The sequence below is a fragment of the Agelaius tricolor genome, unplaced genomic scaffold (genome assembly GCF_023055355.1).
Source record: "Agelaius tricolor isolate 1412-34295 unplaced genomic scaffold, bAgeTri1.0.p SCAF_5, whole genome shotgun sequence".
In the NCBI taxonomy this organism is placed as follows: Eukaryota; Metazoa; Chordata; class Aves; order Passeriformes; family Icteridae; genus Agelaius; species Agelaius tricolor.
Genome location: NW_027269265.1, coordinates 2,061,080 through 2,077,832, shown reverse-complemented (window position 1 = coordinate 2,077,832; position 16,753 = coordinate 2,061,080). Strand labels below are relative to the sequence as shown.

At 45.8% G+C, this 16,753-nt stretch overlaps 2 protein-coding genes across 3 annotated transcripts in view; both read left to right on the top strand.

The window, feature by feature from the left end:
* SOS2 (SOS Ras/Rho guanine nucleotide exchange factor 2) overlaps positions 1 to 10,152 on the top strand; it is a 53,347-nt gene extending 43,195 nt beyond the window's left edge. The window contains exons 15-23 of the mRNA XM_071426055.1: positions 2,170 to 2,289; positions 2,549 to 2,711; positions 3,178 to 3,295; positions 3,389 to 3,561; positions 3,822 to 3,938; positions 6,165 to 6,426; positions 6,747 to 6,788; positions 7,657 to 7,766; positions 8,396 to 10,152. Of these exons, the coding sequence (XP_071282156.1) occupies positions 2,170 to 2,289; positions 2,549 to 2,711; positions 3,178 to 3,295; positions 3,389 to 3,561; positions 3,822 to 3,938; positions 6,165 to 6,426; positions 6,747 to 6,788; positions 7,657 to 7,766; positions 8,396 to 8,905 (1,615 nt within the window). The 3' untranslated portion in view covers positions 8,906 to 10,152. The remainder of the gene's footprint in view (positions 1 to 2,169; positions 2,290 to 2,548; positions 2,712 to 3,177; positions 3,296 to 3,388; positions 3,562 to 3,821; positions 3,939 to 6,164; positions 6,427 to 6,746; positions 6,789 to 7,656; positions 7,767 to 8,395) is intronic.
* Positions 10,153 to 11,869: 1,717 nt separating this feature from the next.
* On the top strand, positions 11,870 to 16,272 carry VCPKMT (valosin containing protein lysine methyltransferase). Of its 2 annotated transcripts, XM_071426054.1 has the most exons (6): positions 11,870 to 12,104; positions 12,235 to 12,345; positions 12,790 to 12,862; positions 13,812 to 13,931; positions 14,891 to 14,995; positions 15,621 to 16,272. In XM_071426054.1, exons 1-6 carry the CDS (start codon positions 11,893 to 11,895, stop codon positions 15,633 to 15,635), a joined length of 636 nt encoding a protein of 211 aa, XP_071282155.1. In that variant the 5' UTR covers positions 11,870 to 11,892; the 3' UTR covers positions 15,636 to 16,272. The 2 variants fall into 2 exon arrangements, with proteins under 2 accessions (XP_071282155.1, XP_071282154.1); XM_071426053.1 differs by having other exon boundaries at positions 14,891 to 16,272.
* Positions 16,273 to 16,753: the final 481 nt, after the last annotated feature.

Sequence of the window (16,753 nt, the reverse complement as noted above, 5' to 3'; positions counted from 1 at the left end):
AAAAACCCCCCCGCTGTATTTGCGGGATGCCCTGATGAAGGAGGGAATGATGAATCTGACTCTGTGCTCTCAGAAGGCTCATTTACTATTTTATGATACTATCATGTATTTGAGAATACTAAACTAAACTATACTAAAGAATACAGAAAGGATACTTAAACAATGCTAAAAGATAATAATGAAAACTCCTGACTCTTTCCAGAGTCTCAACACAGCTTAGCCCTGATTGGCCAAAGAGTGAAAACAACTCCCAGCAGAATCCAATGAAAAATCATCTGTGGGTAAACAATCTCCAAACACATTCCACATGAGCACAACACAGGAGAAGCAAATGAGATAAGAATTGTTTTCCTTTTTCTCTGAGGCCTCTCAGCTTCCCAGGAGAAAAATCCTGGGTGTAGGGATTTTCCAGGGAATATGAATGCCACACCCTCCCTCCAAATTGTTGTAATTTTGAAATTAAGGGGCTCTCAGGCAAAGATATGGGAGTAGGAATAACAGTTCTTTACTAGGGAAGAAAATTAAAAAAAAAAAAAAAAGGCAGTAATACAAAACAACAGTGACAGCCAGCCCATGCTCTGTCCCCTGTGTGTCAGGGGGTGGCACAGCCCCATCCCATGGGGGCTCAGCCCTCCTGCAGTGCCAGCTGTGGCTCTGCTGGAGCAGGGATCCTGCACAAGGGGGGAGTTTTCCTCTGCAGCTCCAGGGCTGCTGCAGATGGGCCTGGGCTCCCTCTGGCCATGCAGGGCAGCAGAAGCTGCTCCTCTGGCAATGCACTGGGCAAAGGCTGCTGGGCTGTCCCAAAGCTCAGATTGGATCCAGGTAGGAATGCTTGGCTCCTCCCCTGGGCAATGCAGCATCTCCCCATGGGATGATGGGATTGGATCAGCCCTGCAGGGACACTCAGTGGCCATGGACAGCAGAGATCTCCTGCAGGGAGGATTGGCTGTGGAGAGATAAAGAAAAAACTGCCCCATGGACAGCAGAGAACTGCCCCATCCAATAGGAATAGAATGCACACCCCCATTTTCCAACCTAAGACTTTTTTTTTTTTTTTTTTATGTTAAGGTTGGGATTAAAAGTGCTTGAGGTGGTATTTTTTGTGTTTGGACTTAAGTGTTTATTATTTTTTATTTTTATTATAGTGTTATAAGTCCTGAGTTTTATAGTACTTCACTAATAAGTTACAAAATGGCATTGTTTAGCTCTTTCTACAAGGCTTTTTAATGGCAAACTGTTTAATTAAGAAATGACTCTTAAATTATTTTTAACCTAATAACTAATTATTTGTGGTTTGCAACATGGATTTTTCTATGTATATAATACTACTTAAACTCATGAAAAAGGTGAAGAAGAACTAGCTACTGCTTTAATATTTCTATCTTGTTTTATATCTATTATTATCTTTTAAAACTTTTAAACTCTGAGTTTTCTACCATGTGATATTACACACTTCTGTTTAAACTATACACTCATAATCTTAGTGCTATTGTATACTTTTGGAAGCTTTCTCTACAGCTTCAGGTTAAATGTAATGTTTGTTTGAGGGTCAGCATCTTTCAACCCAGAAAGTCTAAAATTCTCAGCATCAGGGTTCCCACACTCTCGCACCTTTTTCTGTCAATATTTCAGCCAAAAAAATGCTCCCCATTTACACCATCAGTCAAAAATACACTGGGACTTGCAGAGTTTACAGGAAGAGGTTTCTTTGCTGTGTGCTCTATGTTAAAATATGCAAAGGAGTGCAAAAAAAGAGTTTTTATCTCCATATCAGACTTGTGATAACAGAAATGCAGGGCAGAAAATTCAGGAGTCTTACAAAATTCAAATTATAAAATCCTATTCCTGCTTCAGTGATGGGAGATTTTGTGTTGAAACCAAGCTGTTGCTGCAAGTGCTTCACCTTCTTGTTTTCAGTTTTTAACTCTTTTGAAGTTGTTTTCTTGCCCTTTCAGAAAATTAAATGTCACTCCTTTGTAATTTTCTTATCTGAAAATGCTTCTTCAAAATTACCCAATTTCAATTAAGATAAAAATGTATTTCCTCCTGTACTCGAGCACTCAAAAAGTTGACTTAGAAATTATTGTAGAAATAATCTTTTAATGCAAAGACAGAAATGACAGTTTTTATTGGTACTGAGCATTCTGCCTCCTGTTTTGTCATTGCCAGGGCTGTGCAGCCTTCTGAACTCGTTGGCAGCGTGTGGACGAAGGAAGATAAGGAAATAAACTCCCCAAATCTCTTGAAAATGATTCGTCACACTACAAATCTCACCCTGTGGTTTGAGAAGTGAGTGCAGGGCAGTGCCATTGAGCACTTTTCCCCTGGATGTGCTTGGGGTTTGCTGCTTCATTTCTGCCAAATCCTCCCTTGACTTTCCAACTCGAACATGTGTAAGATGTGATTACAGAAATTCATACTTGAGATTCTGGAGAGAGAGCCAAAATCTGCATGCTGGATGGGTTTTCATGGAAAAAATCTGATTTCATAATTCAGCAAGTGTCAGGTTTTATTTCTCAGTGTTTCTCAAGTGCCATCTTTTGATCAGGTGCATCGTGGAAACAGAGAACTTTGAGGAGCGAGTGGCTGTGCTGAGCAGGATCATAGAAATCCTGCAGGTCTTCCAAGACCTCAATAATTTCAATGGAGTTCTGGAGATTGTCAGTGCTGTGAACTCTGTCTCTGTGTACAGGCTGGATCACACATTTGAGGTGAGTTTAGGGCATGAAAGGGGAAATTAAATCAGAATCCAGAGCTGGGTCCCACAGGGTTCTGGAGTGAAATCCATTGTTGGCAGCAAAGCCTCCCTGGAGTAAAGCAGAAAAAGAAGAAGGTGAATAAAATGCTTTGGGTTTTGTATGGCTCTGATAGGCAGCACAAGGCCTTGAAGTTAAAATCAAATGTTTAATTTTTATTAAATACCAAATTTTTTAACTTTAAATTTAAAATAACAATCTGTTTTCAGTAATCTGGCATCTTTTCTTCGGGATCCACGTGCCTGAATTGTTGGGGGCTGCAATCCAGAGCAACCCATTGCCACAGGAGGTTCTTTGAAACCTTCATTCCAATTCCCAAATTTTGCTCAGAGAGCCCGGGATTTGCCTTGGATTTGCTAACCATGCTGTTGAGAACATTTCCATGCCTATTTTTTTTATTTTTTTTTTAATTTTAACTCAGGCACTCCAAGAAAGGAAGAAAAGAGTTTTGGATGAAGCAGTAGAATTAAGCCAAGATCATTTTAAGAAGTATTTAGCTAAGCTCAAGTCAATCAACCCTCCCTGTGTGCCTTTTTTTGGTAAGTGGCATCAAATTTTTTGTGGGATGTCACTCTGAAGTTGAGTTTGCTGCAGATATATGGTTAAAAACTGCTTTTTTTTTTTTAAATCAGGAATATACCTAACAAATATCTTGAAGACAGAAGAAGGGAATCCTGACTTCCTTAAAAGACAAGGGAAAGAATTAATTAACTTCAGTAAGAGGAGAAAAGTGGCTGAAATTACAGGGGAAATTCAGCAGTATCAAAACCAGCCCTACTGCTTACGGGTTGAGCCAGAAATCCGGGTAAGCAGCCATGAAAAATCTCTTTGGGGATTGGAGAGGGGGAAAATGCCAAATAATCTTCTAACATTGGACTAATTTTGCATGAACAGTGATTATCAAAAGAGGGGGGAGCAGTGGGTGGTAGACAACAAAGAACCACACAAAGGAGCAGCCAAAAGTGGTGAAAAATGACATTTTGAATCACTGAATTCTGAGTATTTCATTAACATTTTCTCTATGTGCTTATTTTTTAAATATTCTTTTGAATTTGTTTCATTCAGAAATTCTTTGAAAATCTCAATCCCATGGGGAAAATACCAGAAAAGGAGTTTACAGATTATCTGTTCAACAAGTCCTTGGAGATTGAACCTCGGAACTGCAAGCAACCTCCTCGATTTGTGAGTTTTTCCCTGAAATTTCAGGAGAACACCCTGAGTTGGAAGGGAACCACAGGGATCATCAGGTCCAATTCCTGCAATATTTAATTTAAATTAAATTGCTAAAATTTACTGACCACTCTGAAAATAACACAGGGTTACCTCAATAAGCCAGATATATTTTCTTCAAAATTCCTTATCCTGAGTTGATTTTCCAACTAAACTTGATTCAAAAATACTTCTACTCCTGATGTTTGTCACTACTAAAATATATTACCTTTGTCTGATTTTAAAACTCACTTTTTTTTCCCCAAAAAACTTGAAATATTGGTGTTAAATTTGTATTTATCATACAGTCATATGATAAAATAGGGAGTAATATTTTTCATTTCATAATACCAAGAAGTCTTATATTAATACTAATTAAAATATTACTTTTATATGTAATATATTCCATTTTCTTTAAGATAATTTCTGGTTTTGTTTTGTCTAAATATTTTATATTATTGCAAAAACTGCAGACTTTACCAGGTGCAACCCTTTTTGCTGAAAAAAATACAGTTCCATGTAAAGGAGTAGCAATTTTGGGTTTAAAAAACCCAGCTCCTGGAGCTCAGAGTTCTTTTTTAAGCAGGAAAATCACAATTTAGAGCACTTTTTTTTATATGTTGTAATTGCCTGAGGAACTGGAGCCATGTCTAATTTTTTGGGAGAGCTATAAATCATTTTTGCCATCTCTTGTTAGAGGAATGAGTAAGATGATGTTACAAATGTGGCAAGAAAACACCAGAAATTGCTGTTGCAAAAATGCTTCTGACAGTAATTTTATTAAAATCTTTTCTAAAAATAGGAGTCCAGTCAGCTGGGCAGGAATTCTTAACAGCTCATGATTTCCAAAGAGAGAATCTTACTGGAATTTCAGGAAAATCCAGTTGTGGGTGCTATAATGTGCTGGACACTGCTGAAAGATGGGGACATAATTCACTTTGCAAGGCTCAGCTTTGATCTGTGCTGGATTAACCCAAGCCTATCCAGGCTGGGTTTGTCCACACAGTGACCTGGTGTAGGAATTTTGTCCTGGATAAACTGGAGGACAGGGACGTGTTTCCAAGTGTGTCCTTGGTCCTGGATGTGTGCAGGGCCCGGTGACCCTCTGTGCTTTTGCTGTTTCTGTGGTGTTGCTCTTGGGCTCTGCTGCAGCTCTGAGCAGCACCTAAAGCCAATTTTTATTTCCCAAGGCTGTTTTTCCCAGTGTTTTGTCCTGGTTGGCAGCAGAACCTGGACTCTTCATTCCTCATACTTGTGGGGAATAAAGAGATTTCTTCAGCTGCATGCACAGCTTCCCAGCAAACCCCTGCTGTGTAAATAACGCTGCACCTCCCATCAGCTGAACCCCTGTGCTGCTCGTTGAGAAATACTGCAAAAATACCTCACAGAGCCTTGGGAATGCTGCTGTGGGGAATGGCAGCAGTGTGGGAATGCTGCAGTGGGGAATGGCAGCGGTGTGGGAATGCTGCTGTGGGGAATGGCAGCGGTGTGGGAATGCTGCAATGGTGAATGGCAGCAGTGTGGGAATGCTGCAGTGGGGAATGGCAGCAGTGTGGGAATGCTGCAGTGGGGAATGGCAGCGGTGTTTGGGAATGCTGCAGTGGGGAATGGCAGCAGTGTGGGAATGCTGCAGTGGGGAATGGCTGCAATGTTTGGGAATGCTGCAGTGGGGAATGGCAGCAGTGTTTGGGAATGGCAGCGGTGTTTGGGAATGTTGCAATGTTGGGAATGTTGCAGTGTTTGGGAATGTTGTAGTGTTGGGAATGTTGCAGTGAGGAACGGCAGCAGTTTTTGGGAACATTGCAGTGTTGGGAATGTTGCAGTATGGAATGCTGCACTGTTGGGAACGTTGCACTGTTGGGACCCTGTTGCAGTGGGGAATGTTGCAGTATGGAACATTACAGTGTTGGGAACGTTGCAGTGTTGGGAACAGTTCTGATAACGTTGCAGTGTTGGGAACAGTTTTGATAACGTTGCAGTGTTGGGAACGTTGCAGTGTTGGGAACAGTTCTGATAACGTTGCAGTGTTGGGAACGTTGCAGTGTTGGGACCCTGTTGCAGTGGGGAATGTTGCAATACGGAACATTACAGTGTTGGGAATGTTGCAGTGTTGGGAACAGTTTTGATAACATTGCAGTGTTGGGAAGGTTGCAGTGTTGGGAACATTGCAGTGCTAACAGCCCCCCTGTCTCCATCCAGCCCAGGAAAACAACGTATCCCCTGAAATCCCCGGGGATTAGGCCCAACACGGGCAGGCACGGCTCCACGTCGGGCACGCTGAGGAGCCACCCCCTGCCCCTGGAGAAGGAGCCCAGCAAGATCAGCTTCAGCAGGATCACCGAGGCCGAGCAGGAGACGGCGGCGTCCGCCCCCACCTCCCCCAACACCCCCTCAACGCCGCCCGTGTCGGCCTCCTCCGAGTTCAGCGTCTTCCTGGACATTGACCTCAACAGCTCTTATGGTAAATAACCACTTACCAGGGGTCCATAATCGTTGGTGCTGTCCCTCAGGCTTCCCAAATGCATTGGAGGGGTGTGTGGGTGTGGGTGGGTGTGCCAGGATTTAAAAAAATAAACTGCAAAATGTGAAGTGATTAAATTAATTCCCAGCGTGAGTTAAATTCTCCAGTTCAGGAGTGTTTTCCACAGGAAATTCTCATTCAGGTTTGCAGCAGATAAACTTGGGGTTTTTCTGATCTCTCAGGTTATTCAGGCATTTGTTATGTGCTGCAGTGCAGTGGTTGTGTCTGGAAATGGTTTAATGGATTTTTTTATTTCCCAGGTAACAACAGCATCTTCGCTCCTGTGAACTTGCCTCAGTCGAGTGAGTTTTGGAACTCTGTTAAATTTTAACTCTGCCTTTCCTGGGTTCAGGAGAGCTCGGTGGGGACTAAAATCTGAAATCTGGGATGAGAATGTGGGCTGCATTCAGAAGGGCTCCTTTTAGATCAGATGTCCAGTAAAGAATGTAGAGCCTAAAGCTTAAACTGCTGGTTTAGTTTGGGTTGGGTTTTTATCTCCAGGCTCTCACATGATTTTCCTTCTGTTTTTGAATGTCCTTGATGATTGTTTTGTTTGACTAAAGCTACAAATAAAGCAACTTGATAATTTCCTAATTCCACGTAATGAAAATAACTGCTCTGTTGCTGGGAAGGAAGAGACACATTTTGTGCTACATCTGTGAAGGATATCCTGCATTCACCTGGGTTTTCAGCTGTTCCTCTTTATTTATTCTACACACATTTTTTTAAAATATGAGTAATTTAATTTTCAGCTGGAGAGCACAGGCCTGATGTAGACACAGAGCTCAGTGCACTCCTAAGAGGAAAACAAAGGTGTGACAGAAATCACCAATACAAGTCAGGGGTTGTGTTGTGTTTTAATTTGAGGATTTTTTTTCTCTCCCTCTGTAAGAAGTCACTTGGAGTTCCCTGGATTTATATTCCTGTCTCTCAGCATTGCCTGCAGACTGCTGATGCCTTTTTTTGATACTGGACATAGGAGAACACTTTGTGAGGCCTAGATCTGATTAAAGCAGTGAATTAAAGGATTTCATGCTGCTGAAGTTACTGGTTCATGTTGCTGTGGAGCACAAAGATCTTACTTGAGTTGCTTTGAGTTTGGCTTGATATTCCAGAATATGTTCCTCAGATATTGCACAAGGAGTAAAAGATCTGCTCTTCCTTCTCCAGAGACTTTCTTCAGCTCCTGGGGGAGCTTCCCTAAACTGAGTGATGAGCCTCAGAACCCTCCTCCACTTCCTCCACGAAAAAAGATGGATCAGGATGCTTCCAATGCTAAGGTATTGCTGTCCTGGGTGGAATAACTGTGGTGATAAACTGGGGAATATCTAGAATCATTGCTCTTGGAAAAGACCTTGAAGATTGTCAAGTTCAGCCATTGATCCAAACAGGGCTCTGTCAGTCTAAAAGACTTTGAGATGCAGAGCTCCAGTTTCCTGGTTTTAAGTTTTGGATTCCCAGTGTCCAATCCCTGCTAGGAATTTCAGGAACAGAGTGTTCACATTCCCATCAAGGGCACAGCTGCTGTGCTTCTGACAGCACCACTAGCAGAGGTCAGGAGAATTCCTCATCTGAATGAGACTGCTCTTTATCCAAACATCTGGACAAGGGAAATGGCTTTAAACTGAAGGAGAGGAGGTTTAGATGGGATGTTGGGAATTGGGAATTCCTGGCTGGGAGGGTGGGGAGGCCCAGGCACAGGGTGCCCAGAGAAGCTGTGGCTGCCCCTGGCAGTGCCCAAGGCCAGGTTGGACAGGGTTTGGAGCAGCCTGGGATAGTCGGAGGTGGGGGAGGAATGGGATGGGAGGAGGAGGAATGGGATGGGATTTAAGTTCCCTTCCAACCCAAACCATTCTGGCATTCCGTGCTCTCCATTTCTTACACCTCCCTTTTCTCCACCACACCACAGGGAAATTCCAAGTCGGATGACGATCCTCCAGCAATCCCACCTCGGCAGCCGCCGCCTCCAAAGATCCAACCTCGCGTTCCTGCTTACACCGCCGCCCTGGAGCAGCCCCTGCAGAGCCCTCCTCCTCCTCCCCCGAGGGACCCCGTCCCCGACACCCCGCCCCCGGTGCCGCTGCGCCCGCCCGAGCACTTCATCAACTGCCCGCTGAGCCTGCAGCCGCCGCCGCTGGGCCGCTTCCCCCGGGAGCCCGAGTGGCTGCGGGAGGCCGGCTCCGGCCCCAGCTCCCCGGGCACCCCTCCCAGCACCCCCTCCCCGCGGGTGCTGCGCCGCTGCTGCGTCCTCAGCGCCAGCCACAACAACCTGGCCCAGCCGCCCGTGCCCCCCGTGCCGCCCCGGCACAACTCCAGCCCCCAGCTGCCCAAACTGCCGCCAAAGACTTACAAAAGGGAGCTCTCCCACCCTCCTTTGCACAGACTGTCTTTGCTAGAAAATGCAGAAACTCCTCAATGACCTTAGCCATAGTAGTCATTGACACTGGAATACTGTTTGTAAAGTTCCTCTTTTTTTTTTTTTAATTTATTCGAAAAAAAAAGGCAGTGTATTTTAGTATTTTCACAAATTATGCTCTTAAAGTGCTGCTGATCAAAAAAAAAAAAAAAAAAGGTTTAAATTGGAAAAAATTCAGACTACACACATTCCAGCCTGTGTGGTTGGACAGCATTACCCTCAGGTGAGCAGCAGCATTGCCTTGGTTCACATCCTCAGTGCCGACCGTTCTGCCAGGACACAAAACAGACCTTTTGCACTGTAAACTACACTAAGTGAATTTAAACTGACATCATTTAATTGCACTGAGCCAAAAAACAAAGGTGCGTCTGTGGAATTTTTTTTCAAATTTGAGCACTAGTGGCCTTTTTTTAAAATTAAGGACACCCAGCAATGGGGTGATCAAACAACACCAGGATTCCAGAGAGTCACAGATTTGAAACCTCTGACCACTTGCCTTGAGGTTCCTGAGTGACAGCTCCTGTTCTGGAATATTCTCATGCCATGTCTTAATTGCCATTGATTTGCTGCTGAAGACAAAGAAAAGAAAATAGGTTGAAATCTAAATACCAAAATATTCCTTTGGTCTTGGTTCTTTGGAGAAAGGATGAAGGAGGAGTACCCGTCTCGGATGTCGGGAAGGATCCCGAGTACTTCACGTGCATCCTGTTCAGATGTGCCTTTTTTGTTTTGATAGGCAAAGGTGTCTTAAGCTAAAGAGTTTGTCTGCTGTTGTGGAGAACAAAGCTATGCGCCTGTACAATTGTTTATATTGTATATTTCCAGATATGCTAATGACCTGTATAAATTGAAGTTGACTTCGAGGCCTATAACACAGTCTGCTACTCCTGGGATTGGATCCGGCCAGCAGCGTTTCCTCTGGCTTGGGAACAGTCCTGCCTTCCAGACCTAATAACTCCCTCTAGATTACACTTAACTTGTGAATCCACTTTGGAAATTGGTAGCATTTAAACCAGCAAACACTTAAAGCTTTATTAAACTTTTTAAACTGATAAGTGAATGGAACTTTTCTTTGCCAGTCAAACGGCCGTGTTTGAACTGGTGTGAGAGTGAGTCTGTTTTACTGGTAGTTCTGTAGCAGCATTTATAAAGTGGCCTTCACATTTTATTTACTGGTTTGTGGCCTTTTACTGTGCTTTGTATCAGAGTTCTTAACAAGATTAATAAATCACCCCAGTCTTAATTTTTAAGAGCTTGAGCAGTGCGTGTTCCTTGCAAGGACAAGGTTGGGAATTGCATTTTTGACAGTACAGAATGGCCCAATTTTCCATGCTGCTGGTCTCACTTTGGCTCATCCCAGGCTTCCAAATCACACTCCAGCTTCTCATCAGTCTGCCTAAGCTGCTCCCATTGTCTTGGGCATTCCATTTGGAAAATTCTCCTTTTTGGAAAGGAGATAGGACTGAAGAGGGATGTTAATTAGAAATCCCCTGAGTTGGAAGGGATCCATCAGGAGTCCAACTCCTGGCCCTGTACAGGATCATACCAAGATCCCCCAGTTTTCTCCTCCTCCCAATTTCAGATGTATTTTTCTATCTTTCTGTCTTTTTTCTTTACTGCCTGACTCCTCTGTGCTCCTTCCCTGAGAAAGAAGAGAGGGTTGGAATCCATTCACACTTTTTACAGGAGAGCTGCTTCATTTTGCTAAAATAAGGTTCAAGAAGTCCCAAATTTGTGATGCACAGACTGGAAGTGCAGGTAGGAAATGGAGGATGACTTGGAAAAGTGGAATTCTTTCTTAGATTATTTGCATTGACTCTTTTGAACTCCCCACCAGCAGCTATTGCTTAACAAGGAATAATATTTTTTCAGACTTCTCTGTGTTGTTGAAGAGGAAAAAATTCTCTGCCACATTTTAGAAAATACAGATGTCAGCTTTATGCCTTCCTGTAGAAGTGCTTATGTCAGAACCATTTTGAATATTCCACAGTAAAATAGATCATAATATGGCCATGGAAAGTGGTCAAAGGCAGTGAGATTCCCACCAGCATGGTTCAAGAGAGCAATAAATACCATTTCAGTTACTTCATAATTAGAGGGCTAGGTAAAAAGAACAACAAAAAAACTGCTGGAAGGGAAAAATGTGAAGTTTGGGTTTGAAGTTGGCTCCTGTGGGAAAAGGCAATTGCCTCAGAAAACTTCTTCCCAAGGGGAATCTGCCGACCACCAAGAGGCCTCCCATTGCTCTAAAAGAAATGAAGAAATAAAGTAAGAAAACTTTCTTCCACATATCCAAGGGGGGAAAAATCAAAAACCTTTGCATTTCAAGATGTCGACGCAGAATCAACTCATATTCAGTTGTTTGATTAAAACCTTTTTTATGAGTTTATTAAAACTTTTTTGCAGGTTTGTTAAGACCTTTTTGTAGGCTAAGTCCTTTTCTGTAGGTTTATTAAAACCTTTTCCATAGGTTTATGAAGACCTTTTTCAGAGGTTTATTAACCTTTTCGTAGGTTTACTAAGACCTTTTTGTACATTTATTAAGACCTTTTTTAAGTTTATTAAAGCCTTTTTGTACGTTTACTAAGACCTTTTTTATAGACTTAACTAAGACTTTTCTAGGATTATTAAAACTTTTTTGTAAGTTTATTAAGACCTTTTTTGTAGGTTTGTAAGAGTTTTTGTAATTTGTGTGAGGGCGGTTTGTGACAAAACCTTCAGGAGGGCTCAGGCTGGAGCGCCTCAGGAGGGATGAGGGAGCGGCTCCTGAGGGCTCCGCGCTCCCTCAGGGCCGCGGCTGCCGGAATTCTGGAATCCATTCCGCCTGGACACGGCTGCCGGAATCCTGGAATTATTCCGGCTGGAAAAGCCTCCATGCCCACACCTCACAGCCTTTCCCGCCGCCCAGAGCGGGCGGGCAGCGCCGTCCCCTCAGGGCCCGCCCGCCATTTCCTGGCGGGGCGGGGCCGCGCCGCCTCAGAGCCGCGGCCATGGCGGGCTTTGTGAGGGAGTTGGAGCGGCGGGCCGGGCCGGCGCTGCGGCTGGAGCAGCGGGCGGCCGGCGGCGTGGGCTGTGTGGTGTGGGACGCCGCGCTGGTGCTCGCCAAGTTCCTGGAGACCGGCGCCTGCCCCCTCGCCCGTCGCCACGTCCTGGAGCTGGGCGCGGGCACCGGCGCCGTCGGCATCATGGCAGCCACGCTGGGGTGAGCGGATTCCCTGCCCGGCGCTGTCTGCTCCCTCAGAGCCTGTCGATTCCTTTAAACCCTGTTTTCTGTGCAGTGCGGAGTGTCCCCTGCCATGGCGTTACTCCCTAACCACGTGTGTGTGTTACAGGGCGAACGTGACGGTCACAGACCTGGAGGAGCTGCAGGAGCTGTTGATGGTTAATATTGAGAATAACAAGCACCTGGTCACAGGGTCCGTCCGAGCCAAGGTACTGAAATGGTTTGTATGAGCCTTTATTTAATGTCTCTGTTCAGCTTTAACGGGGATTCTGGGTTCAGGTTGAAAAAGAGTCGGTTTGGATGGGATACAGGGAATTGGGAATTCCTGGCTGTGAGGGTGGGATGGTCCTGGCACAGGATGCCCAGAGAAGCTGTGGCTGCCCCTGGAAGTGTCCAAGGCCAGGTTGGACAGGACTTGGAGCGGCCTGGGATGGTGGAAGGTGTCCCTGCCATGGTAGGGGAAGGAATGGGATGGGATTGAAGTTCCCTTCCCGCCCAAACCATTCTGGGATTCTGCACTGCCTTCATTAAATTCCCCTCCCGCTGTGAGAGGGAAACTTAATATGAGAACACAGTAGTTAACTTTGTGCTGAGTCCTTTACTATGTGTTTTTACTAAAACTTCTTTTCACTTCTTGTTGGTTTTTTCTTCTTTATTTTTTTAGGGGTGAAGATGTAACAGAATTTCAGCCTCCCCCTGATTATATACTCATGGCTGATTGCATTTACTATGAGGAGGTAAATGAGGACTTTGCTAAGCCCCTACAGAAAGGTTTCTTAGGAAGAGGGTGGGATCAGTGTCTTTACTATGAGAAGTGTTCAGAAAAATATTGTGCTCATGTCATGGTCCCTGTGGTTTATAGAAATAGGTAGAACAAGACTGGACAATGCATTTTAATAGATGTAAGGCCATTTGACATAGAACCAGAGACTATTTTTATGTTAAAAATCCCAAATTGAATGTTTGTGCCCTCCCCCTCCCTGTGTTTTTTTTTTTTTTAACATTGAGGATGGTGAAGCAAAATGTGAACTGTTGAAATCGTTGGTAAATGAAATGTAAAAGTGCTAAGTCTGATGTTGGGGTTCTCCTCACCCTTTCCTTGGGAAGGCAGGAGGAGAAATCCTGCCACAGCTGAGTGGTTGTTGCAGTCTGCCTCGTGTGTCCTCAGCTGGAGCTTGCAGGATGTGCACAGAGAGCTGAGGGAAGCTGCAGGAAAAGGGAAATAACCTGAAAAGCCCCATGTCCCAGTGTCCTTCCAATGGCTTTACCAGCCCCTGGCATTGAGTCCCTGCCTGTTGGTCCCATTTCCCTCCACTGTGGTCTGGATCTGAGCCATCCTCCAGGAATAATGGAGAAAACTCTCACTTCTGAAGCACACTGAGGAGTACTCATTGTTGTGTGCCTCAAGGAAGTGCCCACTCAGCACTGTGGGCTGTTTCTGGCTTGGATTCCAGTTCAGTTTTCTTGGTCAGTCTGGGAAATTCTTCTCCTGTGAGTCCCCTTTTCTCCTCTGCTTCCCAGCTTTTTCCCCATATTCTTCTTGTCCCAGTTAAAGCACTAAAAATAACCAGCAGAAAAGTGAAACTGGGAGGTTCTCCCTTGGGTGAAGACTTTAGCTAGAGGGTATTGCAACCAGTGAAATGAACTTGAAATCCACGTGGAAAATGTTTAACCTTTTCTGGGCAGTCCTTGGAGCCCTTGCTGAAGACCCTGAAGGACCTGACAGGCCCTGACACTTGTGTCCTGTGCTGCTATGAACAGAGGACTATGGGGAAGAACCCTGAAATCGAGAGAAAATACTTTGAAGTAAGTGAGTTTTAAGCATATTTTCTTTTAGGCTGCTTCATTGAAAGTAGAGGGAAAATACAAAGTTTTGCTCTGGAGCTCAAAACTCTCTCCTGAGTGATAGAGGTGCTTCTGAAAAAATTCCTTCTCTCTAATGAGAGCCCATTAATTAAAACAATAAGTGTTTTAATTGAATGTTCCAGCTGTGTCTTATGTGCAGGTGAGGAAAAGCAACCCAGGGAACACCTGTGGGGAGATAATGGTCAGTGCAGATTTAACTCTGCACCTGTGGTGACTGCTGAGAAGCAGCTCTTGTGCAGGGTTATATATATATAATACCTGTAATATTGCAAAAAAGGAAATGAAAAGGCTGAGAATTCCAGGGAATTGGTGTTAATCAAAGCAGCTGTTTGATAATTAGTGCCTCTCACTCCTGGCAGTGAGGAGGGCTGTGCTCGGCTCTGCTGAGGTGCTGCTCCCACAATAAACTCAACAGGTCTTGGTGTTTCTGGCTGATTTCTGCTTTTTGTGTGATTGATTTCCTTCCTTGCCAGGTTCAGCCCAGGCAATCTGAGCACAGCCCAGAGCTGATGCTGGGGGATTTTAGTCTGGTTTTTTTCTCTCCTCTCTGTTTCAGTTGAGGGGGTTGGCAGACAGGCAGGTGCTGTGGTTTGGCTTAGCATTTTAGGGATTGAAGCAAAATCACAGACTCACAGAATCGTTTAGGCTGGAAGAGTCCTCTGAGATCATCAAGTTCAACCATCCCTCAGGCACTGCCACTAAGCCATGTCCCCAAGTGCCACATCCACACATCTCTTAAATCCCTCCAGGAGTGTTTTACCACAAGCTTAAATAGAATTTTCTGGAGTATTGCAGATGCCTGTAGCTTCAAGTTAGTGCTGGAGCAGTTTGAGTGAGGGTGAGGTGCTGCATGGTGGGGAATGTCTGGAATGGTTGTGGAACTGCTCTTTGTGGGACAGCTGCTCCAGAGGGACTTTGAGCTGGAGAAGATTCCCCTGGAGAGGCACGACGAGGAGTATCGGAGCGAGGACATCCACATCGTGAGCATCCACAGGAAGCAGGTGGTAGGTGCACAGAGTCCAGGATGCTTTGGGTTGTTGGGAAAGGACCTCAAAGCTCCTCTCATTCCACCCCCTGCCATGGGCAGGGACACCTTGCACTGGCATGGTTCATGGCACCAGCACAGCAACTGCTGCCAGCAATTCCCAGAGCTGCTGTTTTCTTGGCACAGCACGAGCACTCCAGAGGTGGAGCTCCAGTCTGACTGTGAAATCTGGGACCCTGTGGAGCCACAGCCCTGCTGTACAAAGGAGCTGCTTTGTTCCCAAACCTGGTGCTCCAGGTGCCAGCCCTCCTCTTCAGCACTACCTTTGAGCTTCACGTGTCTCCTGCTTCCATGCACTGGTGGGGTGGGATCTCCAAACTGGAGTTTAGAGGCTCCAAAGTAATAAAAATAAAATGCCTGGTGCTGCTTTCGGCACTGTGGGCTCTGCTGTGTCGCCCTCTCCCCAAACCAGGCTCTAGATGTGATGCCCAGCAGCTGCCAGGATTGCTTTGATCGTTTTGGGGTTAACTGATGAAGCGTGAAGAAAATATTTTGCATATTGGGCTACACAACATGCAGGCTCAGCTCTTGAACAAAACCAGGCCGCTTACAAATCTGTCATCTTTGTGAAAATCTCTTGACAGAATTTCCCATCGTGAGATCTTTGAGCACAGGATGGGTTCCCTGGCAGAGCTCTGGAGCAGCGGGGATGGGATAACACCACAGAGGGACTGTCTGCGCTGTGCTTGTGACTCCTCTGCACGGAGCAGCTTCTGGCTGGCCCACTCGGCAGCCGAGGTGGCTGACAGCGCCTTCCGGCCGGACAGCTGCGGGCTGCCCGTGTCTGCGGCCCGGGGAGGCGGGGAATGGAGCCGGGCCAGCGGCGCGGGGGCTGTGCCGGTGCCTCTGCTCACCGAGCCCCTCCGAGGGCACCGCGGGGGCTGCGCCGGTGCCTCTGCTCACCGAGCCCCTCCGAGGGCGCCGCGGGGGCTCTGCCGGTGCCTCTGCTCACCGAGCCCCTCCGAGGGCGCCGCGGGGGCTCTGCCGGTGCCTCCGCTGTGGGAGCGGCGCTGCCGAGCGCTCACCGAGCCCCTCCGAGGGCACCGCCGAGAGGGGAAAATGGGAGTGGCTCGAACGGCCGGTCAATAAAACTTGGGCACGGGAGTTGGGTTTCAGATGTGGGTTGTTCATTCATCCTGTGCTTCCTGTGTCGTTCCCTCCTGGGAGGCTCGTTCCAGGTGCTGGGGCTGTCGTGGTGGTGGCTCCTGCACAGATAAAACACACGTGTGCAAAATTGTTCTGCCTTCTGTTTTCACCTGTGCTTTTCCGGTGCAAGGATCTGCAGTGTTCAAGTTTGACACCTTCAGGTTATTCTGATGAGCAGGTTCCTTGTGGCTCTCGGTGTTTCTGCCTCTTGGAGCTCAGTGGTGGCTTAGAGGAGGAATTTTGCAGGAATTCTCATTTTTCTGTGGTGGAAGCAGCTGTGGAAGTTGGGTCTGTGACAGAGGCACTGTGGCTGAGTTTTCTGTAAGAAGCTGGTTTTGTTTGCAGGCTCCCAGGAGTTTCCTGCACCTGCCCTGAGTTCAGGCTCCCTTTATCTCCAGTAAGAGAATTCCTTGCAAACTTCCCACATCCTAAACCACTGTCCTGGCTTGCCGAGCCATGATTAGCGAACACGAGAACTTAATTTGTCAAACCACACGTGTTATTTGTTACCTTGTTATGAAAAGAGCTCCTTAATTACCCAGTGGCCTGCAGGAAGGGATTTACTGGAATG

Coding starts and splice junctions, on each gene's coding strand:
- VCPKMT (XM_071426053.1), top strand. CDS start 11,893: ATGGCGGGCTTTGTGAGGGAGTTGGAGCGGCGGGCCGGGCCGGCGCTG. Junction 12,346..12,789: donor CGAGCCAAGGTACTGAAATG/GTTTGTATGAGC, acceptor TTATTTTTTTAG/GGGTGAAGATGTAACAGAAT. Junction 13,932..14,890: donor TCGAGAGAAAATACTTTGAA/GTAAGTGAGTTT, acceptor TTTGTGGGACAG/CTGCTCCAGAGGGACTTTGA.